This window comes from Zootoca vivipara, chromosome 12, assembly GCF_963506605.1.
Source record: "Zootoca vivipara chromosome 12, rZooViv1.1, whole genome shotgun sequence".
Taxonomy (NCBI): domain Eukaryota; kingdom Metazoa; phylum Chordata; class Lepidosauria; order Squamata; family Lacertidae; genus Zootoca; species Zootoca vivipara.
Window position 1 is genome coordinate 27410522 of NC_083287.1, and position 25293 is coordinate 27435814.

The following is a 25293-nucleotide window of genomic DNA, read 5'->3' on the forward strand; positions in this document are numbered from 1 at the left end:
TGGCTTTTGGAATTGTAACCAGGAAACATTGCCAATGCATTTCCCAAACAATAGTTTAGTGTTAACACACTTTGATCATAGTGATTCTTTGTAGCTAGATGAATCAGGTGATTTGGGGTCAGTTTAAGACCCCAGAACCACAAGAGCAGCCATCTAATACTGCAGACTGCATTTATTTGTTTTGCTTGTCATTTTTTTACTCTTTAATATTGCCTCTGCTCATTGGGTCACTGCTTCTGTAGATTCAGTTTGATAGGGCCCTGTTGATTTGATTTTGAATAATTTATCTTCACTTTTTTTGCATTCCTCATGAATTTGTGTTTATTGCTTCAGCAAGTGTTCTTTCACTGCTTTTCTACAATATTTATATATTTACTGAATTTATATCCTGCCTTTCCTCCTGAAGGAGCCCAGGGTGGAAAACAGATGCACAAGTCAAAAACAAAAACACTCTTAGTCAGTTAAAACAGTCTAAAACAATTATAGTTTAAAAAGTACTCCATCAAATGATCTCAGGGAGGAACAGTATTCTTCAGCCACCAAATATTGGAATGTTTTCAAATTCCTCCTGCACATGAGTAATGATGCAGACCTACAACTCACTAGAGAGGGCATTCCACAAATGGGGAACCATCACTGAAAAAGTGGTGCAACTGAGTAATGCAGGTGGCAGCACTGCCAAAAAGGCCTCACTTGTTGATTGTGGGGTTTGAAATGGTTGAGAGGAATCTTTTAGGTTCTTGGGTCCCAAGCCATTTAGAGCTTTATCTGTCTCATTTGTCACTGCCTCCACATACTTGTCCAACACAGCCTTTTCTGATTCTGATGGAATGGAAAGATAGAGCTGTGTATCATAGGCATACTGATAACACCACCCTCCAAGTCCCCATATGACTGTGTCCAATAGTTTCATATGATGTTAAATAACACAGAAGACTGAATGCACCCTGAATGCATGGAGTCAAGCAACAATCTCCTAGTACTTGGGAGTAAGCCATATTCAACTTGCTTTAGAGTAACTTTCTTCTGAATAAATGTGCATAGAATTGGGCTGCATGTTGAACTCAGAAATTTTCTTCTGAACTATGCCTTCCAAATTTCAGAGCTTTGTCTAGAACCATTGAACTGGCAATGTACATCTATGTGTGGGACAACTATAGACTTCTGGAACTGCCATGGGACTCACCGTGGACATGGTATTTGACATTCCTAGGAGTAGATTTTGGTTACTACTGGTTCCACCGTATGGCTCATGGTAAGACTTGTTTTGTTTTTATTTCTTGTATATTTTTATTTGGTATCTCAAGGGATGCTGATGAAAGCATGCTCAGTTGATGCTGCCAGGAATGTATTAATCTTCTCTTTAACAAGTGCTCCACTGTGAATGCCATTTTGGCCCTGGGGACTGTCATCCTGTCACTCAGGACCAGAGTAATTGTAGGCAGAGTATTTATTATTATTATTTATTTATTTATACCCTGCCCATCAGGCTGGGTTTCCCCCCCACTCTGGGTGGCTTCCAACAAATATCAAAATACATTAAAATATCACAGATTAAAAACTTCCCTAAACAGGGCTGCCTTTAGGTGTTTTCTAAATGTCAGGTAGTTGTCTATCTCCTTGACCTCCAATGGCAGGGCAGTTCCACAGGGCGGGTGCCACTACCGAAAAGGCCCTCTGCCTGGTTCCCTATAGCTTTGCTTCTCGCAGTGAGGGAACCGCCAGAAGGCCCTCAGTGCTGGATCTCAGTGTCTGGGCTAAACGATGGGGGTGGAGACGCTCCTTCAGGGTGACTCTGTCGGGCAATAGACACTGGGGAGAAGTAGTGACAACAGTCTACCTCTGCTACGCCCCCTCAGCATGTTTGCAGGCTGTTTTCACTCTCCTGAACTGATAGTGATGCTGCTTGTCTTGCAGGCACCCCCAAACTCGGCCCTCCAGATGTTTTGGGTCTACACTTCCCATCATCCCTGACCACTGGTCCTGTTAGCTAGGTATGATGAAAGTTGTAATACCTAAACATCTGGAGGGCTGAGTTTGGGGGTGTCTGTTCCAATGCATTACAGACAGTACCATTGGAACAGGAAAGTTGAGAGGCAGGCAGCCCTGGCTACAAATGTCAGATGCCAGAAGGCATATGTGTGCATTGTTCTGCTCCTATTACACATGCTGGTCTTGCTGCTGCTGCATTTGTTTGAGGAATGGTGAAATGAAGTGAGATGTTCAAGGACAGAGCTTTGTGTCCCTCAGCTGTCTTCAGCTGCAGTAGAGGATGTTCTCCTTTCCATAGCGTTAGAAGTATGATTCACATACCAGTCCATTTCATGTTTCCATTTCAGTTCATGGAATGGAAGGGACATTAGTTTTTTTTAGGCAGCAAAATGTTTTGGGCTAGACATGACTGGATGTAGGCAAGTAGACTGAAACCTCAGAGGCAAGACACAGGCAGGCCAGAAGCTGCGAATTATAAGGTTTGTCTATGTGAGTGAACTACTGCGAAGAATAACCAAGTGTAGCTGTTCGCATCTAGGGCAATCCATCAGGTCAGGGGCTATCCTCCATTCAGAGGGGTTTGGTTCCCTTTACTCGGAGAGTTCGATTGGGTCTTTGATTTGGGGGAACACTGGGCCATCGCTGTAGGGGATAGTTCAAGGCCTTCTAGCGGGAGAAAGCGATTGTAGGTTTCCACCTCAGCATGGGCCACTGTGAAGATAAGGACTTCACTTGTATGGAAAATCACTATATTTTGTGAAACTCCCCTAAATTGTTGCATTATCTTTATTTACTTGATTAAAATGCACCAGTAAAAAGTTTCAAAAATGTATTGGCATTTCCCTAAGAGTGAAGCCAGATGTAATCTTATGAGAGCAGCGTGGCCTGTGTGGGAGTGTGTTCAATTTGAAGGTTTATTTCTTTTCTTGAGTTAGGTAGCTGGGGTGCCCATTATGCTTCTGGTTGCCTGGTACCCACGCTGTTGCCAAGAAATCTCTTCCCCTTACCTCCATTAATCTTTGGAGCAATTTTGCACTTAAATATTTTCCTCTTTTTAATTAGCAAGGCAAAGATGAATGAACATATATATATACACACACATGAAATTAATTTAAAAATGAGAAAGATTGGCAGCCTTCCTGGAGCATGAAAGGTAGGGGCTAAAACTGAATGGCCATATAAACATTTAATTTGCTGTTATATATGTTTGTATTTTAAATACTAGCAGTCACCTTTAAAGTCCAAAATGGCCTGGGGTGAGGTGGAACATATGAACTTGCATGTAGTTTAAGATTTGCTCTCTGGCTCATCCATTCACAAAGATCTGATTGGTAGTTATCAGAAATGGGGCATTCTCCTTGGTGACATCACAATTGTGAAATTCTCTTCTCATGAAGATCTGACAAACTTTTTGGGGGGGGGAATCAGGCATTATTTGCTTTTTTTTACCTTGCTTTTTAATACCTCTGTGCATTTCTACTGTCTTATTTGATTTCCAGCATTGTTTAACATGTTTCTTTAAATGTAAGCCATTCCAGAACATTGGTTTGAAAAGGAGGGTATACATTATTTAATAATTTTAGGCCAACATGCCTAAAAAACGGGACCCAGGTGGCGCTGTGGTTAAACCACTGAGCCTAGGGCTTGCTGATCAGAAGGTCGGCGGTTCGAATCCCTGTGACGGGGTGAGCTCCCGTTGCTTGGTCCCAGCTCCTGCCAACCTAGCAGTTCGAAAGCACGTCAAAATGCAAGTAGATAAATAGGAACCGCTACAGCGGGAAGGTAAACGGCGTTTCCGTGTGCTGCTCTGGTTTCCCAGAAGCGGCTTTGTCATGCTGGCCACATGACCTGGAAGCTATACACCGGCTCCCTCGGCCAATAATGCGAGATGAGCGTGCAACCCCAGAGTTGGTCACGACTGGACCTATGGTCAGGGGACCCTTTACCTTTTTATTTGATTTCCAGCATTGTTTAACATGTTTCTTTAAATGTAAGCCATTCCAGAACATTGGTTTGAAAAGGAGGGTATAAATTATTTAATAATTTTAGGCCAACATGCCTAAAATTTATAGGTGAACCCTTCTGGAGTTAGCGTGAACTTTTGTATTTCCTTCAAATGATAGGAAATAGAGATTTCTATTCAAAGGGGAAACATTATGAAATCCTCAGATGTGTGGAAAACATTGCTGCAGACTTTAAAACCATAAGGACAGGTAGGAAATTATGATGGGCTGTTGAACTGAGTGGAAGGGTGGGGTGGCTCTTGCCGCGGATGAGAACGCTTTTGATGGAAAAAGGAATGGGGTCAGAATCAGGCTAGAACAATGCTGGGAGGGTTTTTGAATTAAGCAGCAGAGGAAGGAGGTGATCGGACATACAGCAATCCTATGGGGAGGAACTCCAGACTTCATTTAGAGAGAGGGGTGGGTGGGAGACGAGGAAGTGCATGGGAGATGAGACAATGCTAAGGGGAGGGAATATTCATCATAAGGGGTAGCCAAATTCTTTGTGTGGGTGTGAGAGAGATGGGGAATATTTTTCATCAACAACAACATTAACTGTATTGGCAGCACTAAGATGTCCATGACTTCCATTATGAAAAGCTATTAAAGTACGTCTCATACTGAGCACATAATCCTATCCACCAAATTTGCATTGACAGAGAGGAAAAGAAAATCTGTTCACTTTTGTTGGGGGCGGGGGAACAACTGCCCTTGAAGAGAACACTGTTGAACTCCTATTTTAAAATTATAATTAGACCATTTCATTGCAAGCAATACGATTTTTAAGGTTCAAACTACATGTGACACTCGGTTGCATGATTCTTTCCCCAGATGATTTGTTTCTTTAATGCAAAGCAGCCTTGGAGGAGGCTGCGATCAAGAGCAGGGAGAACAGTAGGGGGGTTGTTTTAACTCCTATCCTTCCTGCCATTAGTCTGCTGAAAATCCTCCCCCCAGCTGCTTTCCCACCTGTGGGGAGAAAAGAGATTAGGTCCTGTCAGGGAAAGAAGCACACAACTATGCAGTGACAGGATGCATGCATGGTTCATTCTGAAACAGCCTGCTCACTACTACACTGGATGGGTGCCAATTCAGCAAGGTACAAGAATCTCGTGCCGTAATAGCCACACAGAATAGAGAATTGTCATATTTACACTATGGCTGAGGAAACTCTCCAGTTATGTTCTCCAGAAGTGTTCTATTTTGGGCAGTTGTATAGGTAGAGGACCACTGTCTTGCTAGTGATTAAACTAGCAAGCAAAGTGGGAAAACAGCAGTGAAAAGGAGGTTTTTAGTCAGTTTGGGGCATCCAGCACCATGTGAGATTGGCAAGATACAGTAATGGCTACTTGTGTTTTGCAAACTTTCAAAGGACGCAGGAGAGCAATGCCCTTTAATGACAAGCCATTCCATGTGAAGCTGTTGAAGAGCAGCAATGTAAACTAAAATTAATGTTACACTAAACGGAACTTTTTTTTGTAATTTGCTTTCAGCTAAAAAACCCCCAAACAAACCAGAAAAGAGACTTTGAACATGTGAGCCATTGTGAAAAACCTTAATGTGCAACCCTACACCCTAAACCTTAATAGATGGCTTTTCAAATTTTAGCAGACCCAACTATTTTAACTTTCCTAATTCTGAGGCTTTTAAAAAAGGTGGGAAAGCTTTCTGTAGAGGGTGGCAGTATAAGGTTTCTCATCTACTGTAGTTACCTTGTTAGTCTTGCGTAACTTTTGCTTGGTTAGATACAAATACAGTATGTGATGCCTTTCCCCAGTGACTAAACATTTTTATTTTAAAGGTGCCAAAATGCTTTTTAGTTCAAGAATGGCAGTGTTTTCCCCAGGATACTGGAGTGTTTGTTAGGTGATACAAAAATAAAAATGGATAAAACAGATTTATTCCTCTGCACTATTCACTTTTTTTTTTAAAAAAAATAGCCAGTAGAATGAATAGACCCATTCTGGTGTTTTCAGAATTGGTCTAAGGCCTATTGTTATGTTTCACCATATGAATTGGATGAACTAATCTTCCCCCAGTTGCCTGTGAGCAAATAAACTTTTGCAACATTACTGAGGAAAATTTCTAACCCGTATGTGATGCTGTTAAAAGTCAACTTTTATTTGGGTATATCTGAATTTCCCAACCTGTAAGCCTCCTGATTTGTTAGGCTGCATTCATAGGTCACATTTTCTGATCCTCTAATGTTCAGAAATTTAAACCATAGTTTGAAAGATTGGGAACAAGCACTGTACTTATGTGCTTCCCCCCCTTCCCTCCTTTTATGTGCTAAGCTTGATAGAATACTTTCTGGTTTGATCAAACCTCAATCTGTCATTATGTCTGGCAAGTTGCGATAAGAGTGAGTCTTCCAAACTAGGGTTGCACATGAGAAGCTCCATGTTGGGCAAAAGATTCTTGCATTGCAGAGCGCTGGACTAAATGACCCTTGTGGTCCCTCCTAACTCTAAAAAGGTAAAGGACCCCTGGCAGTTAACTCCAGTCGTGAACAACTCTGGGGTTGCGGCGCTCATCTCGTTTTACTGGCCGAGGGAGCCGACGTTTGTCTACAGACAGTTTTTTCCGGGTCATGTGGCCAGCGTGACTAAGCCACTTCTGGCGCAATGGAACACCGAAACCAGAGCAGCGCACAGAAATGCCGTTTACCTTCCCGCCAGAGCGTTACCTATTTATCTACTTACACTTTGACGTGCTTTCGAACTGCTAGATTGGCAGGAGCTGGGACCGAACAATGGGAGCTCACCCTGTCGCGGGGATTTGAACCGCTGACCTTCCGATCGGCAATCCCAAGGCTCAGTGTTTTACACCACAGTGCCACCCGCGTCCCCCTCTCTACAGTTCTATAATTCTGTGATTTGGAGAGAAACACTCAAACCGTGAGGGCAGCATAAGCTGCTGTTTCAAGTGGTGGCAAAGTCGGCCTCCCACTTGGTATTTTTGGTTCTGCTTTGTTTTTAAATAAAATAAATTCTTGGCCATTTAATCTTCCCCCACCAGAACATTTGGAAAATTCACTCTGCTAAAGTTGTGCTTTACAGGGGAATGGTGGACCCCAGAAGTGTGTGTTTGAGGGAGGAGATAATTTAAGCCTGATTTAAAATAATGTAACCTTTATTTTAAAAAGTGGCATTAGTATCTGAATTGTCTGTGCTGGACTTTAAAACTTAGCTACATAATAAAATCAAATGCATCAGTTGTATGGCCCTTGTAGTTTAAATGCATCAAGTTAAACCACAATAAGAAGACTTCAGACTACTTATATTTATACTTACTGGCATCCTAGGGAAAAAGGTAAAGTTCAGTTTATAAAACCTGGGCAAATAAGGATGTAACTTTTTCTTTTCTCCCTTGGGCTGAATCTCAGCTGAAATAACTGACAATTTCTGGACTTGCAGGAGGAAATGATGAGCTAAGATAAATATCCAGATGTTTTCTGGCCAGATGGATAATGTTACATTGTGGAAGACAATGGTATACCTGTGTCTCCTGACAGGAAGTTGTAAACACACACAACCTTTTTTTTATCTCTGTAGTCTTGATGAAAGTTTGTCTCACTTTTTTAAAATATAGGTGTGCAAATTTTTATAACTGAACCTACCATGGTTCCAAATAAGAAATCCTTGCAGTATGGAGGCACAGTCTTGAAATGGTGATTGCATCCGTCGAAGCTAATTTAACGCTCTCTGTGCATTGTTTTCAGTTCACTGGAGACTTGGCTTCCAGAAGTGCTTTTCCAGCATTAGGAAATAGGTGTGCCATCTCTCCCCTTGCTTCCTAGGGTCTATTCTCATGTTTCAGGTTATTTATGTCCCAAACTGCAAACCTTGACTTCTCACCTGTCCATGCCAATTCAGCCCCCCCCCCATTTGTTTGGTTACATTTCAATCAAATTATTGGAAGTAATATTAAAAAGTAATGGTTTGTATCCAAAATTAGTCATACTCATCATAGACCCATTGAAATGAATGAGCATAACTAATTTAGGTCCATTGATTTCAGTAGGTCTACTATAAGGTAATAGTGGACTACAACCCTATGTAAATTATTCAGCAGTGTAAACTCATATTAACTATAGCTTCTCAACTCCTAGAGAGCCACATATCCTGGTTTTTCATGTAGATTGGATGCATCCAGAAGGTAGAAAATAGTGTTGAGGTGAAATGGAGGGTGTTTTTAACAAAAAACAATCACTTTAGACCAGGCATCCCCAAACTGCGGCCCTCCAGATGTTTTGGCCTACAACTCCCTTGATCCCTAGCTAACAGGACCAGTGGTTGGGGAGGATGGGAACTGTAGTCCAAAACATCTGGAGGGCCGAAGTTTGGGGGTGCCTGCTTTAGACCCTTAAACAAGCACCCATTTTTAGTTAATTTCATGAAGTGGCTATGAATAGGATGAAGGTGTATGTCTGTGCAGATTAAGGGCTCTGTTTTCTGCCATCAGTCTGTCTTGATTTTCTGACATCAGGGATAGCCTTAGCTCAGTTGCAGAGCCATCTGCTCTGCCCGTCTTTAGCAAAGATCCACCCAGCGACCCCAAATTAACTTTTATTGAGCTTTGTTTGGTAGGGGGAAGCTGTTGACCTTTTTTTTAGGGGGGGGGGCGAACTCAAAGCTGTTGAGCTTTTTTGGAGAGAGGAAATCCCGCACCTGTAACAATGACACAGTTTTTGTTTCCTGACACATCGGCAATATTTGATGCTACAGAGTAACAGAGGAGGGGGCGGGGACTTTCACTCCATTGCTTTTCACTGCCACCGAATGAGAGGTATACAGAATTTGCTGCCCAGGTGCCGCACACCCCTTGCACCCCCAGGTAAAGATGGCCCTGGCAGAAGGTCCCAGATTCAATCCCTGGTATCATCAGGTAGGGCTGGGAGAGACCGCCGTTTGAAATATCACTGCTAGTCAGAACTCAGCTAGATGGACCAGTGGTCCAATTCAGTACAAGGCATCTGCCTGTGTTGCTATGGTTACACGATTTAGTGATGTCATGCTGGGTATGATAACCCTGATTGACTGGAATTGCATAGTCAGCAAGGAGGAGGAGGGGATTTTAAATATTGGTGCCAAAACAGCGGCTGATTGAGGCTGTAGATGACAAGGAGCAAGGGATAGATGGAATGGTGCTATTTAAAATTGAATTATGTTTATAAACCACTTAGAGATTTATTTTTGTTACAACTTAGCAGTATCCAATTTCTGTTAAATAAATATAAATAAATAAATAGGAAAAAAACCAAACAAACTTAGTACAGCGCTGAAGAAGCTTAAAAATCCTAGGGACAGAATTTTCATGTCCCCCTCTAAATTGTTTTATGGATAGGTCTGTAGAAAGCTTTTTTTAAAAAATAGGGAGTTTCCAGCTCTTTAAAATGTGGAGCTATTTAGCTATTTTAATGGTTAAAGGCATGAGCACTTGCAATTGTGCAAAGTGGCCTGTTTGCTCCATTTGTCCTGTCACTTTGTATTCAACCATCTCTCCCATGGGATTGAAGAGATATATCATCCTAAATCAAATTAAAAGGTGTTTCAGTTTGCTATTCTGAGCCACGTAGAAAAGTGTTGTTCATCTGTTGCTAGTGAATGAGCATTGTGCCTCCAAAATGCTGATGCAAATACGATGCTGCACCATTGAAAGAAAAGAGATGGGGAAATTCAAGAGGAGGGGAAGGAAGAGAGAAGGTGTAGGAACCTAAACAGTGCTTCTGATTCCCTTATCAGAATTAGATTGGGCAACATTATGCCTGCAGTAGTCCTGGGTCACTGATTCCTACTACGGTAGTTTCACATCCTCCATTTTCTTCTTTTTATCCCATTCTTCTTTTCCTGTAATCACAGGAGGATTGCAACATGTAGTCTAGGAAATCTTGACTCTTGAATTGTTATCTGCTAACCAATAAAACAAGCACTATTTTGTGTCTGGTTTCCCACCACCTGTATTCTTGGAAGAGAAGCTAGGTATCATAAAAGCAGAATATGTATTATAGTTGTATATACAGTGCATTGGATTTTGAGATTCTTTGCAGATTCCCTGATGCTTCTGTTAAACATGTTAAAAGTTGGGGGGGGGGATTGAGTCTCCCCACTCCCACAAAGCTACATTCTAGACAATATCTGTAGATCAAAACGTATTTTAAAAATAATAAATCATACATAAAATTGGTACTTGGTCAATAGAAGGTTATTATTCATATTACTTTTGTTTATCCCACATTTTGATAATACGGTATCTTGACTGATACCATCTTACTTGATAGTATACTATATTTCACCCATCTAACAGAAGACATTTCCATATTAAGTATGGAATCACAGGATCATTTGTTTGTATGAATGTATGTATGCACTACTCATATGTCCTTTCCCAAGACTAGCATGTACCAATGTAAAAATATTTTTTTAACCTGCACTTTCATTACAGCAGATAACTGTGTTTTTAAACCCATTATAAATTGGTGGAAACAATGTTTCCCATTGAGTAAAGCATTTAGATTAGTTCTGAGCTCTAATTATGGGCATACACTTTACTTCCTTTGACTTCCTTAGGATTGTATAAAGTACAAAAGTTGATCTAGCAACTGATTACAGTATGAAACATAGATGGTGTAATTCACAGAATCATATCAACACACAATAATAAAGGTCTCCCTTTATAGAGAGCCCCTCAAGATCTACATATGATTCTATCCTAAACAGCCATGTTATTAGAGCTTATTATTAAAAGAGATGCATATAAGGCATCTGGCAGTATCGATTTTAAGGCTTTAGTGCACAATAGCACCAGGAATCTAAAATTAAAACTGTTATTAGAAGCAGTTGAAAGGATGCACTGAGCTGAAGCTGTGCCTTGCAATCTTGGCTATTGTTATATTATTGCAGAGTCCCACAGGCAAGCCTAACATGAACAGTACAGAAACTTCACATCCTGGCTCTTTTGATTCTTTTGTCCGCCCTCCAACCTGCACGGCCAGGAACCTTCAGTTGAGAAAGATTTATGAAGCCCTCACTAACAGGGTCAACCCTGTTATATCATCAGAGGGATCCTTCTTAAAAATAATAACATCCATCCACAGCTCTGTAGGGTGGCCTTTCTTGGCATCAGCATTTTGTGTTTGTCTTAACAATCTGTGCACACAAAAGCTCACCCCCCACTCCCTTAACTCCAGTGAGAATGTCTATCAATTCTGTTAGGCACAGTAGCTCAGGTTCTTGTTATCTGTCAGCCCTGTGTCATCTGAGGTAACTGATATGTCGGAGAGGTGCTGTAAACTTCAAAGGGGTAGAATTGTGCATTCTGAGGAGACATGCTTAGATTTAGAGGTTTCCACATCAGAAAATATAAACAGAAGGAACCAACCACTTAAGAAAAGAATTTATCTCTCACACTTAAAAACCACTCCTGCAAATAAGCATGTTATAGTTAGCGTACATTGCAGACATTCCAAATTGCCGAACAAGCTTAAATATTCACAGATGTACTACAAGACAGAAGTATTTTTAAGATAGATAATATGTAAATGATGGATCATCTCTCTCACAGTGACCTTTCTTGCAGTTCAAGCTTAATCGTTCAGCTGAACTAATCAAAATGCGTTGTTGTTCATAAGAATGACAAAATAAATGAGGATATTATGTTTTCGTATTGCTCCCTCATAGACAATGGCCTTTTATTTACTGTGATTTCATAAACTGCTTCTTTGCAGTCAGCCTTTCAAACTAATTATGTCTCCTGTGTTGGGAGTTTAAACAAAAGAGAATATATTCCTGGGTACTTAGCCAGGGATTTTTGGAGAGTTAATACTCCCACTCTTCTTTGTCAAGTGCCATGGGGATTTCTAACATCCGCACAAAAGACAGGAACTTGGTTTTATGCCTTAAAAAGTGGATGGATTTTTTTCCACCACATAATCTGTACTGCAATTACCAATAAAAAAAGTAATATTTAAGTACTATAAACTGAACAATCTGCAAGCAGGTCTCTCTTTTTTTAAGTAAGACATAAACCCTGAAGTAAAAAAAATGAAGAAGAAAAAAGACACAGGGAATTTACATCAAGTTTCACAGTGAATATAGAAATCACCAGAATGGGTAGATGGCCAGGTCCTAAAGGCTATAAGAAAGGGCAGGGGAAGTGTATATGTTTTTGAAGCCCAATCCCTTAAGCATTGTAGGCCATGTTATGTTCTTTCTGCTGTGTGTTCTGTGGCTTCTGCAGAGTGTGCACCTGAATGAAAGCTCAATGGGTGTTCTGGGGCACATACCTTATTGGCAAGTATATCATGCCAGTCACGCTGATCTGTGAGCTGGGCCCCATGAACTTTAGCCTTTAGCTTGCCAAAAGGACACTAGTCCTTTGTGATGGGTGTGAGTGCATTTTGTGGTAATTGTCGATTTCTGTCCTCCTTTCCTACCGTAATTCAGTTTGTCTTTATGCAGGTCTTTCGTATTACTCTTCATGTTCTCAACTGAGAAACCAACTTCTGGAAATGCACCAAAGTTTTAACAATGTATCAGGAAGGATTCTGTAATCCATTTGCTTTTGTTTTTATTTTTGACTCTTCACTCACTTTGCAAATGTGTGAATGTGAAGAGCATTTTATGTATGCAAGTATAATGACAGTTTAATTTATTTAGCTTTTTCTTTTTCTTTTTAGTCCTGGTGGTTGTCTTTTGAATGACTTAGGACCAAACTAGATAAAAAGTGATGTGGAATCGCATGTTGTGTATCTTGGTGGGTTTTTTAAAGTGTTTTTTCTTCTTCATTTATACAGGTGAGCTATTAGGTGCCAATAAAAGCTCGAGGAGCTATTTTCATTGGGAATCTGTTGTGGGGAAAGAATTAAATTTCCGTACCCTGCATATCAAAGTGCTGATCATGCTCCTCTATTGCTGCCATTTAACAGCAGATATGTGAAAAGCATATTTGACATGGTGTCAGGGCACCCCCGCAATATGTGGGGGCAGGGGGCTGTGCGCGCCCCCAATATTGAGGGGGTCTCCAGGCACCCTCCTCGTGCCCCAGTCTCCACCCGGCAGCCCAGGAACTGGGTCAGGGCTGGGAAGAGTGAGGGAGATATTTGCATTCACTCGTCCCAGCCTCTTCCCAGCAGCCCAGGAGCTGCCAAACTGTATTTATGCTTGAAATTTTTAAAGCAGGGATCTGCAGCAGTAAAAATTAAATATAGATGCAAGAAATAATAATAATTACCATACTGAAAAGACCCAATAAATATGTGCTACTGAGTGTCTACATTAAGGCTGTTGCATAAGAGCTAGAGCATAAGTTGTGTTTACTATGGGGAAACCGCTGAAAACTCTCGATGGAGAGTTTACTGTCAACTTCTAGTGGGGACCTTGAGATTCTCTATGGTACTACTCTGCAGCCTAGGGAGGTGGAATGGAGAACTTTCTCTGAGGAGGACCTCTTAGATGACATTCCTTTTGCATATGTAATGATTAAAACTGACTCCTAAAATGGTTCTTGCTAGTTGCAGTTTTTATAAGTTACTGGTATTAAATTTGCTGTCCAATTAATTTACTTGATAAAAATGTTTTAAAGTCAGTCAATTTTACCAATGAATCAACTAAGCATTTCAGCCCTAATAGGAAGCTATATGTCCACAGGGTTTTTCTGCTGTGTTGCTCATCTTTTAAACAATTAAGCAACCAAGAAGAGCCCTTTATGTTATTTATGCATCTTGTAATCAGACAGACCAGTTAAGCCAAACTGCTTGGATTCATGCTGGTTAGTCCTCTGAAGCCAAAGGGATTAAATCCATTTTTAAACAGATCAGTTTGACTGTGCTAGTAGACTAGATTATGAAACATTAAGTTCTTAAAGCATACCATCTTAGCATAAAGGAAACAATTGAGACTTAAGTAAATAAAATTTTAAAAAACTGATCTCGTGAACCTGGCTTTTAAAATTGGCACAGGACACCAAGCAGCATTGCCATTTGTGTTGACAGTCTGTGATGTGACCAGAGTCCCAAAATCCAGTGGTTGTTTTGCTTGGCTCAGTTGAAGCATCACATTCCTCAGGCTTTTGCACCCCATTGACTGTACTGGTGACAAGATCTTTAAGTCACTCAGCAGACTGAAAGTCAACAGCTATTACACATATTGCTCACATGTGCAAAACTTTACAGTCTGTTTTGTCAAGCATTTCTTTTTTTTCAAGAGCATTTTATTTTTTTAAAAAATAGATAGCAATAAGCAACTTCTTTTATTTCGTGCTTGTTTGTGTCTTTGTTTTAAAATTCATTGTCAGCTAAATAGTTACATCTTGCACTTCTAAAAAAACATTCCAAAGGTGTCTGCTGAGAGAACTCTACTGCTGGAGGAGTCTACTGCTGTATCAATCCAGTTTTAGTATATGTGCTGCTGGAGTGAACATGGACTGCCTTCTTTGGAGTCAACGTCCCTCTCTCAACTCAAAATTCAGGAAGCATGTAACATTTACAATATTCATGTCAGCAGCAGAAAAATATATATAAGAACAATTAACTTGAATTATTTCTTAGCTCTGGAGTAATGTTAAAATTATACAATACTATTAATTTGATGAACATCTCAATTATTTACAAACCATTGTTTGTATGAAAGGAGTTGACAATAATCAGGCCATGACTGCCTTAAATAGGTGGTATTATCTTTGGCAGTGCCAACTACAGTATATGTGAATTACATAATCCAGACATATAATACCAAGTGATGGACTCATCTCCTTCATCTCATAGCATACTTCAAATCACCTAGGTCACGGGTGTCAAACACAAGGCCCGGGGGCCAAATCCGGCCCGCCAGACCTCGTCATGTGGCCCGCCGAGCGCCCCAGCCAGCGGGACCCAGCAGCGGGACCTTGCTGCTGAAGCGCCGCACCGACAAAGCGCCGACAAACAGCTGGGGCCGGGGGGGTAGAAAGGCGGCCAGAGCAGCGCTGCGTGGCGCGCCCCGAGCCACAGCAGGAGAAGGAGTGCCGCACGGAGAGTCCCGAGCCTCTGCGACACAGCAGTGCTCTGTAGCACTTTGAATCCTCCTCCTCCTGCCACGGCTCGGCGCCTGGAAACGGCTGCTGCTGCTGCTGCTGCTGAAGCACAGACAAAGCACCTAGCAGCGCCGTGTGGAGGAGGAGGAGGATTCAAAGTGCTACAGAGCACTGCTGCGTCCCAGAGGCTCGGGACTCTCTGCACGGCGCTGCCGGGCACCGACCCGGCAAGCCGCCACCTCCTCCTCCTCTTGCCTCACCTCCTCCTCCTCCTGCCGCGGCTCAGCCTCATGAACGTGAGCTCAGCAACGGCTCAGCCTCACGAACGTGCAACTCTGAGGCTTTACGCACTTCTCCTAAAACGGACACCCGCTGCCTCACGCTGCACGGGAAATGCTTTTTGCCCCTGGGTCCCTTCGCGCTCTTTTCTGGCGCTGAATCAAGGCGGCAACCCCCCCTTCCCTTTCTTTCTTCCTCTCTCTTGTTCTTATTCTTTCTTTCCCTCTCCTTCCTTCCTTCTTTATCTCTGTCTTCTCTCCTCTTTCTTTTTCTTTCCTTCCTTATTCCTTCTTTCCTACTCTTCTTTCTCTCACCTCTTTCCTTCCTCTCTCCCTCCTGCTGCCTCTTTTCTTTCTTTGTTTCTTCCTTACTTCCTTCCTTCCGTCCTTCCCATCTTTCTTCCTCTCCCTCATTCTTATTCTTTCTTTCCCTCTACTTCCTTCCTTCTTTCTCCCTTTCCGTTTTCTCTCCCTCTTTCTTTTTCTTTTATTCTTTATTCCCTTCCTTATCCCCTACTCTTCTTTCTCTCCCCTCTTTCCTTCCTTCCTCTCACCCTACCACTCCCTCTTTTCTTCCTTCCTCCCTCCCTCCCTCCCCTCCCTCTCCTCAGAAACATAGGATGCTGCTTTATACTTCTGGCCCTTAAACCCTGGAACCAGGAGAGGAGCTCCAGTGAGTCAACCTCAGTCAGTCCCTTTGGTGAAGGGTGGTGGCTCACTGGCAGAACATCTGTCCTGCATGCAGAAGGACCCCAGCATCTCCAGGTACTAGTAGCTCTGCAAAGGTCCTGCATGAAACCCTAGCAAGCCTCCACCACCCAGTGCAGTTACCAAAAATCATTTTTCAATAAATTGTACAATAATTTTACATTTGAATATCTACTTGCCATTATTCTGACTATGTTTCTGCTTTCAGAGCTAGTTATTACTTACATTATTACAAAAAACAGTAATAATTGAATGCAGTGACAATAATTTATGATAATAAAGAGTGGACACATAGTCCTACAGATACAACCGGCCCTTTGAGGGTGACCAAACTGCTGATGCGGCCCCCAATGAATTTGAGTTTGACACCCCTGACCTAGGTGATGATTTGCACCTCTATGTAGAAACTTGTTTGAATGAATAAATTATTCTTACTAGACTGAGACACTTGACAACACAGCTGCTTTTAGAAAACACATGTGTGTACTATATGTACATTACTAATTGCATATTATAATTATAATTATTACTATTTGTTAAATTTGTATACCGCCCTTCATCAGAAGATGAACCAGGGTGGTTCACAACAGATAAATACAAAATGAGAATACAAAATACATAATAAAAACAAAAACAAGAAGAAACCAATAACACCTCTTCAATGAACACTTTATAAAAGCCATATAATGTTAATCAGCCAAACGCCTGGTTGAAGAGAAACATTCTCACCTGGCACCTAAATATGTGTAATGAAGGCAGCAGGCCTCTCCCTGGGGAGAGCATTCCACAAATGGGGAGCCACTACAGAAGAGGCCGTTCTCATGTTGCTACTCTCTGACTTCTTGTGGAGCAGGCACACAAAGAAGGGATGATGATTGCAAAGTCCAGGTTGGTGTCTATGGGAAGAGGCAGTCCTTGATGTATTGTGGTCCTGAGCCACTTAGGGGTTTATAGGTCAAAACCAGCACTTTGAATTGGGCCTGGAAACTAAGTTGCAGCCAGTGCAGTTGGGCAAGGATCGGTGCAATATGCTCAAATCACCTTGCTCTGGTGGGAAACCAGACAGCCTAATTCTGCACCAGCTGAAGATTCCAAACCATCTTCAGAGGCAGCCCTACGTGAGGTTATCAGAGCATAGACAACACAACAGTAGTTAGGCTATCCTTGCTCAGAGAGCAACACAGCTGAGCGACCAGTCGAAGCTGATGGATGCATAGTCTTGGCAAAAAGAGTCATATGATGACTTTTTTCCTCATAGGTGAAAAAGGTATTTGTGGTAGAACAGTTAATATTAAAACCTTTGACCATTAATCAAAGTGAAGGCAGTAGAACTTCCTATGGTAAATCTAGGGCAATTGTTTATTTGCCTACCTGAATGTTCAATATTATTTGTATATGTTTTTCCAAAAGGCACGTGCTGGCAAAGTGCCAATTTACCAGCTTTTCTCTTGTGACAAGTAATTAAACATTATACTGGTTATTACTAGGTATATTTATCTTTCCTTCACTAGAATTGGGCCATTTGTCTTCTGAAAGGGGCAGCGCCTGCACATTTTTCTAAGTGACATTTTTTAATTACCAGTCCAACATTTTCCACCCCACCCTGGGTGTTGTCCCCCCCCCCCCAGAAGTATGTTCTGTGACTTTAGTGGCATTCCTTTTCAAGAAAAGTGAGCATCATATTGCAGACTGAATATGAACTCTGAGCAAGGAGGTTTATGCTTCAAATCTTTCATCAGCTGTGAATTTGCTGAATGCCCCTAGACAGTTTTGACATCATGTCAAACAATAGTTAAGGAAGATTAACTATGGTTTTGTGTGTTACCTGAATTGACAAAACATAATTTAAAATCACTGCCGCTGCTGCTCCTTCAGGGACCACTGCACCTAAATTGCTGACCAGACAGAAAGTGATAACTAACTAGCAGCTTCCATGGTCTACCTTAGAAGTTCACACCGTGGTTTGGGTTGTAAGCTATGGTTAGTACAAACTATGGCTTGGTGTGATACCTGAATTGAGCCACTGTCTCTGACTGTCAGGAACTGTCAGGGTTCTGTGGAGTGGGTGGAAGAGGTAGTGGGGTCAGAGGCTGATACAGGCACACCGACAACTTCAGTGTAGGAGAAGTTGCAGGTTGATTGCACTCACACTACCAGACAAGCATACTTAAGTTTGGGGTGTAGGCATGGCCACCTGTTGCTCCTAAAGTCCAGCTCAGCGCACAAGCCTAAGGAGGGGTGGCAGCTACCTAGCCACTAGAAGCATGTATGCGTGTCTTCAGTGCATCTCAGGAGCTGCTGTAAGTTCATACATTGTCAATAAGGAATTAAACCGCTGGTCATTTTACCTCCATGGGCTTGGTGTGCTCAGTACACTGGCTCAGTCTTAATACATTTAAATTTAGTAATGGAGATAATAATACTTACCTACCTCACCGGGTTGTTGCGGAGATTTTGAAGTCTGTGTCTGTGTCTGTGATTCTCTCTTGGACATTCACAAACAATAATAAAAATATAGGATGATTAATGGTAACAGGATAGATTATACTGTTAATTGTTTTAGCTGCAATGCTAGACAGCTGTAGCAAGGTAGGGGTGTGTCTTCATAAAGTGAGAAATAACTATTGAAAATCTCTGACTGTCATCAATCACCTTGTGGAGTGGGGAAAGGGCTTTTTCAAACTAGCATGCTGGTTCAGCTGGCTTGTCTGCTTGCGTACCTGTTTTTCCCTAGTCTGCCTTATACCTATCTAAAACCTGTTTCTTGAAGCACTCTGTGCCTGCTGTGTGCTAACTGTCTTACGCTGCTATCTGATTAGCATTCTAGGAATGGCCATGGAACAGGAGGGATAGAAAATGTGAGGGGTGACAGGGGATGAAACAGACATAGGAAAGATTTCTTGAAAACTTGGCATTTTGTTTTCATTTGGGAGTAGAGCAAACTTGGCATTTTGTTTTCTTTTGGGAGTAGAGCAATCCCTTATTTGCCTTTAAAATTATGAGAGATTATAAGCCTCCCTTCAGTTTAAGGCCACTGGCCAGCATACACTTTTTAAAAAATGCAGCGCAGGAAACTTCAGCGATAAAATAGCAACATCCATTTGGTAAACCTTGACATGAACCATAGAACAATTAAAATGAACTAATTTTCTTGAAATGCTGGGGATTTGTTTGTTTTTTAAGACTTTGTCCAGTGCCAAGTGGGTATCAAAGCAGAAACTGGGCAAGCTTCTCAGGAAGGTAATTCCGAATGAGTGCACCACAAGCAAGGAAGTCCTCATAACACCAGTTAATTTTCTTGGTGGAACAATAAAATGCATTTAAATATTTTGCAAGAAAAAAGTGAACTGAAGGGTTGTCTGGGCTGTCTCATTGTCCCCAAATTTTTCTCAGCTGTTCTCTTCTTATATGCTTGGCTGTTATTTTCAGCAAGATGCACAATAGTGAAAGGCACAGAGACTCTTCTGTGAATGTTTTTCTTTTTTCCTCTTAAAATTTTGATGCCTCAGCATCATCTCTTTCTTCTTGGCAGTGCACCACGAGCACCAATCTGTTTATACTCTTCTTCCCAGCCAGTGTAATCGAACCCCCATTATTTTCTTCCTCTGAGAATTGTTAAGTTCATTTGTTTTAACTATTTTTGAATTGGCCTCACTTAGGAACTCACTCTTCTGGGTTGCCCTTGAAGTCTTAAATCCTACTTGAAAGCACCACAAATGAGGCAACCTTCCTGCTTACTTCTTCATCATAGCTGAGAGTTTTGGCTGGACAAAGAATTAAAATGAAGGGGAGCAGGAACATTCTGTGGTATGTGCACTGCAAATATTTTCCTAGCATATTTTATGAACTATTGGCTCCTTAATTTCAACTCTTCTCTCAGCAAGGTAGCCTGAATAGCTCGGCAGGGACATTGCAGTCCTACTAACACATTTAGGTTTGTGTTTTGTGTATCTCGGATCTCCACGTCTCAGCCCAAGAGCCCAGGAATGTTCTTAACCCTAAAATGCATGTTCAGTACTAGACTGTGATTTGAAAATGAAAAGTGTGTGTGTGGAGTGCCTTTCCTACCACTAACACCCATCATTCACCATCTTATTTGTTTAAAACTTATTTATTTAAAACTTTTATAAAATGCTCAATGTTTAAAAAAACTGATTGTTGCTGAACACAGAAACGTAAAATAGTATCGTTAAAACAAAAATATGCATAAAACGCCTGTTTTCAGTATGGTACCACAAGTATAATTTCCCCAGATGACTTAAGTGATCTTACAGGTTTATATAGGGACATGGCAGTCTTTAAGGGCATGATTTCCAAGCATGGCCGATTTAGCACCTGTTACTTTAGAAACTAATACAGTGGCACCTCGCAAGAGGAATGCCCTGCAAGACCAATTTTTTGCAAGACGAATGCGTCTTGCGATCTGATGGTGACTTGCAAGACGAATTCGTTTTGCAAAAAATTCATCTTGCAAATCGTGGTTTCCCATAGGAATTAATTGAAATGTAATTAATGCATTCCCATGGGCAAAAAAAGAAATTTCAATGCATTCCTATGGGAAACTGTGATTCGCAAGACAATTTTTTTGCAAAACGAATTGACTCACAGAACGAATTAAATTCGACTTGCGAGGCATCACTGTAGTTGTTTCTGTGATGTGATGCTGTGTTATGAAGTACAGGCAGCGATCATTTTACGTGGGTCCAATGTGTCCATATTGCGCATGCATACATCACCATGGACCTGGAAGTGGCCCAAAAATGTGGTGGGGCAGGTTTACACACAGTCTATGTATGCGATGACTCTGAATGCACCCCCCCCCACAGAAACAGGGAGTTGCCTGTACTAATAATGCTGCTTTGTATATCATGGATATTCACATACAGGTCTTTTCTTCTTCTTCTTCTTTTTACCACCGCGGAGGCTCATGGTCTTTTTGGTTAATGGATTGTCTCTTTAATAGTGATGATATTTCAGTTTGCATAGGAAATGTAGTCATTCTGAAATATGAATAAATATTCAGAATGACACATTCCCATGACTTTGATTTGTATTATAAATGTGCTAATAATATTCTGCTATGGACCAAGGTTCATACAAATTGCTGTGGAATTTTTCCCACACTTGGAAAATGTTGGCCACAGTATTCTTCTAGTATATTAAGCTTTTGGAATTCACTTCTGTTTCCTATTTCACAAACATTAGTCAAGTTTTAAAAGAGATAAGAGTGGAAATAGTGTGCAAAGATTCAGTTGAAGCAGCCACGAGAAAATGATGGATAGATACTGTGTAAGGTTATTATTTTGTGTGCTGCATGGTACACCAAACAAGGTAAAGGTAAAGGACCCCTGGACAGTTACTGTAAGTCCAGTCAAAGGTGACTATGGGGTGTAGCGCTCATCTCTCTCTTCAGGCCAAGGGAGCAGCGTTTGTTCACAGACAGCTTTCCGGGTCATGTGGCCAGCATGACTAAACCACTACTGGCACATGGAGGACTGTGACGAGTGTCAGAGTGCACAGAAATGAAATTTACCTTCCTGCCACAGCGGTACCTATTTATCTACTTGCACTGGTATGCTTTTGAACTGCTAGGTTAGTAGAAGCTGGGACAGAGCAACAGGAGCTCATCCCATTGCGCAGATTCAAACTGCCAACCTTCCAATTGGCAAGCCTAAGAGGCTCAGTGGTTTGGACCACAGCACCACCCATGTCCCACACCAAACAACACTGATACAGCTTGAGGAAATAAAGTTGTAAATGCATGATGCCTTTGCGTTCATGATGGAATGGTGTTTCCAAAGAAGTGTTATTTTGAGTGGATAGGGAAATGTACAGTACTGAAAATAATAGGTCTCCGAAATAATCATTGCAATTTCTTCATAGCATGGGTTAGTCCCAGATGCATTACAAGCCATCCTTATAAGTACAGATGTGTGGTGAATATGCAGAGCAGTTCTAACCTCCAATTCAGCCCACTGGAGGGAGTTAGGATGTGGCAGAGGCTTCGCTTTGCAAATAGGGGATCTCACTTTTCCAGTGATGGGTGCTCAGCTTCTTCAGCTTCTAGAAATTAGCCTGATCAGTCCTCTCTCCTGTACCAGCCTGTACTGGCATGCTGAAAATCAGCAGTTTCACTGCCCCTTCTCCCAGAGGCATACATAGGCTTTCCAGCACCCTTGGCAAGGAGCTGTATTGGTGATTCTGAAGAATCTATGGACAAGAAACTCAAAAAGTTAGCTTTTTGTTTATTTTCACAGGCTCCTAGGCACTAAGAGCCACAGTGGTGGTGCAATTTTTCTGCCCCCCCCCTGGGTCTGCACCCTTCACTGGGGTCAACCTAGCCAACCCATAAATTCACCCCTGTCTTTCTCCTCCTACCCTGGCTGATATGAGTGGTAGGACTGGCTCTGTCACTCTGCTCAGTTCCACTGCTCCTGGCCAGAAATAAGGATTCTAAGATAGCAATGCAATCCTATGCATGCTTACTTGGAAGTAAATCACACTGTTTTCAGTGGGGCTTAGTCCCAGGGAAGTATGCACAGGATTGCATTCCTAACGGTTGGATCAAATAGCTTATAATAAGCTGTTTAAGGAGGGTATTTTCTATTTTCTGTCTTTAGGTAATGCCTATAGAATGACTAGAACTAAAATCTGCCAAATATCCTACCAATTACAGTAATTGATTGTGTATGTGGTCAAAATCAATGGGGGGTTGTACCCTCACTTTCCCCTCCAGAAACAGGGCATCCCGTTAAAGGGATCCATGAAGGAGTTGCTTCTGTTCATTTGCCCAGATGATGGCTTGGGCTTCAGCGCTTATAGAGGTGGCAATCCCTGCGGGGATTCCCCTATTTGATGTAAGTCATAGGAATCCCTGCTGCTGGGTTGAACCTGATGTCATTGCCAGCAGGCGGACAAGAAATAAATGATTACCTATTGCCTATGCCAAACCTCTTCATCTGTAGTCAATAAAGTTGTGGCCTGATTTGATCCCATTCAATGGCATGGTGTCTTATTGGTAGCTCATCTGAGTGGAGGGGTGGGGTGGGACAATGACTAGAACTAAAATCTGCTAAATATCCCACCCAATAATTGATTGTGTATGTGGTCAAAATCAGAGTAGCATCAGATTTATGTGTTGAATGGGAATAAGAGGGAAAAAAGAAACCAGGGAAGCAGGAGGAAGAGGGTTGGATCTGGCACCAATATAGGAAATAAAAAAGGAAGAAAAATACAATTAAAAATCAAAATGAATATTTATTTTTTATTTTTTTGGGTTTTGTAAACAAGAATAATGCTATACAAATAGGTATACCAAGTTTTCTCATGTCGTATGTATATCACAAAAATAGCATAATGTGGAAAAAAATCTACAACATATGTTTCATTATTTAATGTGATAGCTGTGGCATCTCCTGTCTTCAGCCACATATTCAGATCTGTCGCGGACCACCTGAATAAAGTCCACAGACCACTGGTGGTCCACGGACAATACAGTCTGGGAACCCCTGACTTAGACAAATGTGAAATAATCCTGATACACTTTGTCTGTTGCCTTTTGAAAGATGTTTGGGAGCATATTTTCCTACAGATTTGAAATTGTGACACTTAAGTTAAATTTGCAGCCTTTGTCATCAGTACCCATGACAGATGGACAAATTTCAGCTTGATGGGTAAAGTTGGAGAGTTATGTTTCATGACATTTCTGTGACTCATGTTAGTCATGACTTAATATATTGTATTGAAGAAGCAAAATCCTTTTTATTTTTCATTGCGGAGATATAGTTTGTCTTTGTGTCATATGCAACCTCACCTAAAAAATAAATAAATCGAAGAACACAACCATTTGTGTTATAAGTGTAAGGTTTCTTCTTTCTCTTTTGCAGTGGTGCATTATTTATGTTTTAACTAGAGTACACTTGATAGGAAGTGGAAGTCAGAGCACTGATCTCTTGTAATTTGAGTCAAAAATTGTCAACAGATAAATTAGTTGTAACTTTTCGCAGCTGAATAAGAACATTAAAAATATTGGTAACAGCGAAAGGCCATTTACTATACTTGCCAGTATTATTTCATGTTATTCTAATCTCAAACACCTGCATAGGCTACCTCTTTCCATCTCCACCCCTAGATCCAAAGCACTCAGGTCATCTTTCCTGAACACATTTATAATCATTGGCTTATTCTTGCTGTCTAGGTTGATACTTTAGATGTCATGAGATTTATTGTCATCTGTTAATGGCAATAAAAGTATTCTCAATGCTTCAGGTCTAGTATTTTCTAGGGCAGGACCTGACACACAGTAAGTTAGAGTCCGTAGTCAAAGGATTTATAGGACGGGTTAACAAGATGCAAAAAGGAAACTAGAGAATTCCAATGTGGGAGTAGAAAAGAGAAGAAGTTGAAAACAATAGTGCATTATTTGCCAGGGTTCTCAACGCCCCACTCCCCCCCCCCTAAAAAAAAGTTATACACAGGCACACAGAATTTACCATTAAGTAGAAGACTCCATTGGTATATCAGTGCCATTACTTTCATTAGCAGCTGATTATAAAAATGATGGCATTTATGTACATAATGTACAAAATTGGGGAAGGACCACAGTTCACTGGTAGAGCATCTGCTGTCCCAGGTTCATTCCTGGCATCTCCAGGTAGAGACTGGAAAGACTCCTCACCGAAACCATGGAGAGCCACTGCTAGTCAGTGTAGACATTACTGGGCATGATGGATCAATGGTCTGATTCAGGTTAGCCAGAAATCCCTTGCTATCCCTGTCTACTCAGCCATAAAAACTCAGCCATACATCCTGACCATTCGGTCCAGTCGTGACCGACTCTGGGTTTGCGGCGTTCATCTCGCATTATTGGCCGAGGGAGCCGGCGTACAGCTTCTAGGTCATGTGGCCAGCATGCCAAAGCTGCTTCTGGCGAACCAGAGCAGCACATAGAAACACCGTTTACCTTCCCGTTTACCTATTTATCTACTTGCACTTTGACGTGCTTTTGAACTGCTAGGTTGGCAGGAGCAGGGACCCAACAACGGGAGCTCACCCCGTCGCAGGGATTTGAACCACTGACCTTCTGATCGGCAAGCCCTAGGCTCTGTAGTTTAACCCACAGCGCCACTTGCGTCCCCTGCTCAGCCATACATCCCATATAAATCAATGATGCTTCCTTCCAGGTAATTTGGGTTAGGATTCCACCCTTACTGTAACTTCTCTATCAACTTTCCTTTTACCCTCATTTTTGGGAAGTTCTCTCTTTTGAAGTCAAATGTAACTGTCAGACTTCTTGGCAATTG

At 41.5% G+C, this 25293-nt stretch overlaps 1 protein-coding gene across 2 annotated transcripts in view; it reads left to right on the plus strand.

Moving 5' to 3' along the window:
• Positions 1-25293, plus strand: part of AGMO (alkylglycerol monooxygenase) — a 121722-nt gene that overhangs the window by 9540 nt on the left and 86889 nt on the right. For both annotated transcript variants that reach the window (XM_035130284.2, XM_035130283.2), the window contains exon 3: positions 1104-1255. In XM_035130284.2, the coding sequence (XP_034986175.1) occupies positions 1104-1255 (152 nt within the window). The remainder of the gene's footprint in view (positions 1-1103; positions 1256-25293) is intronic.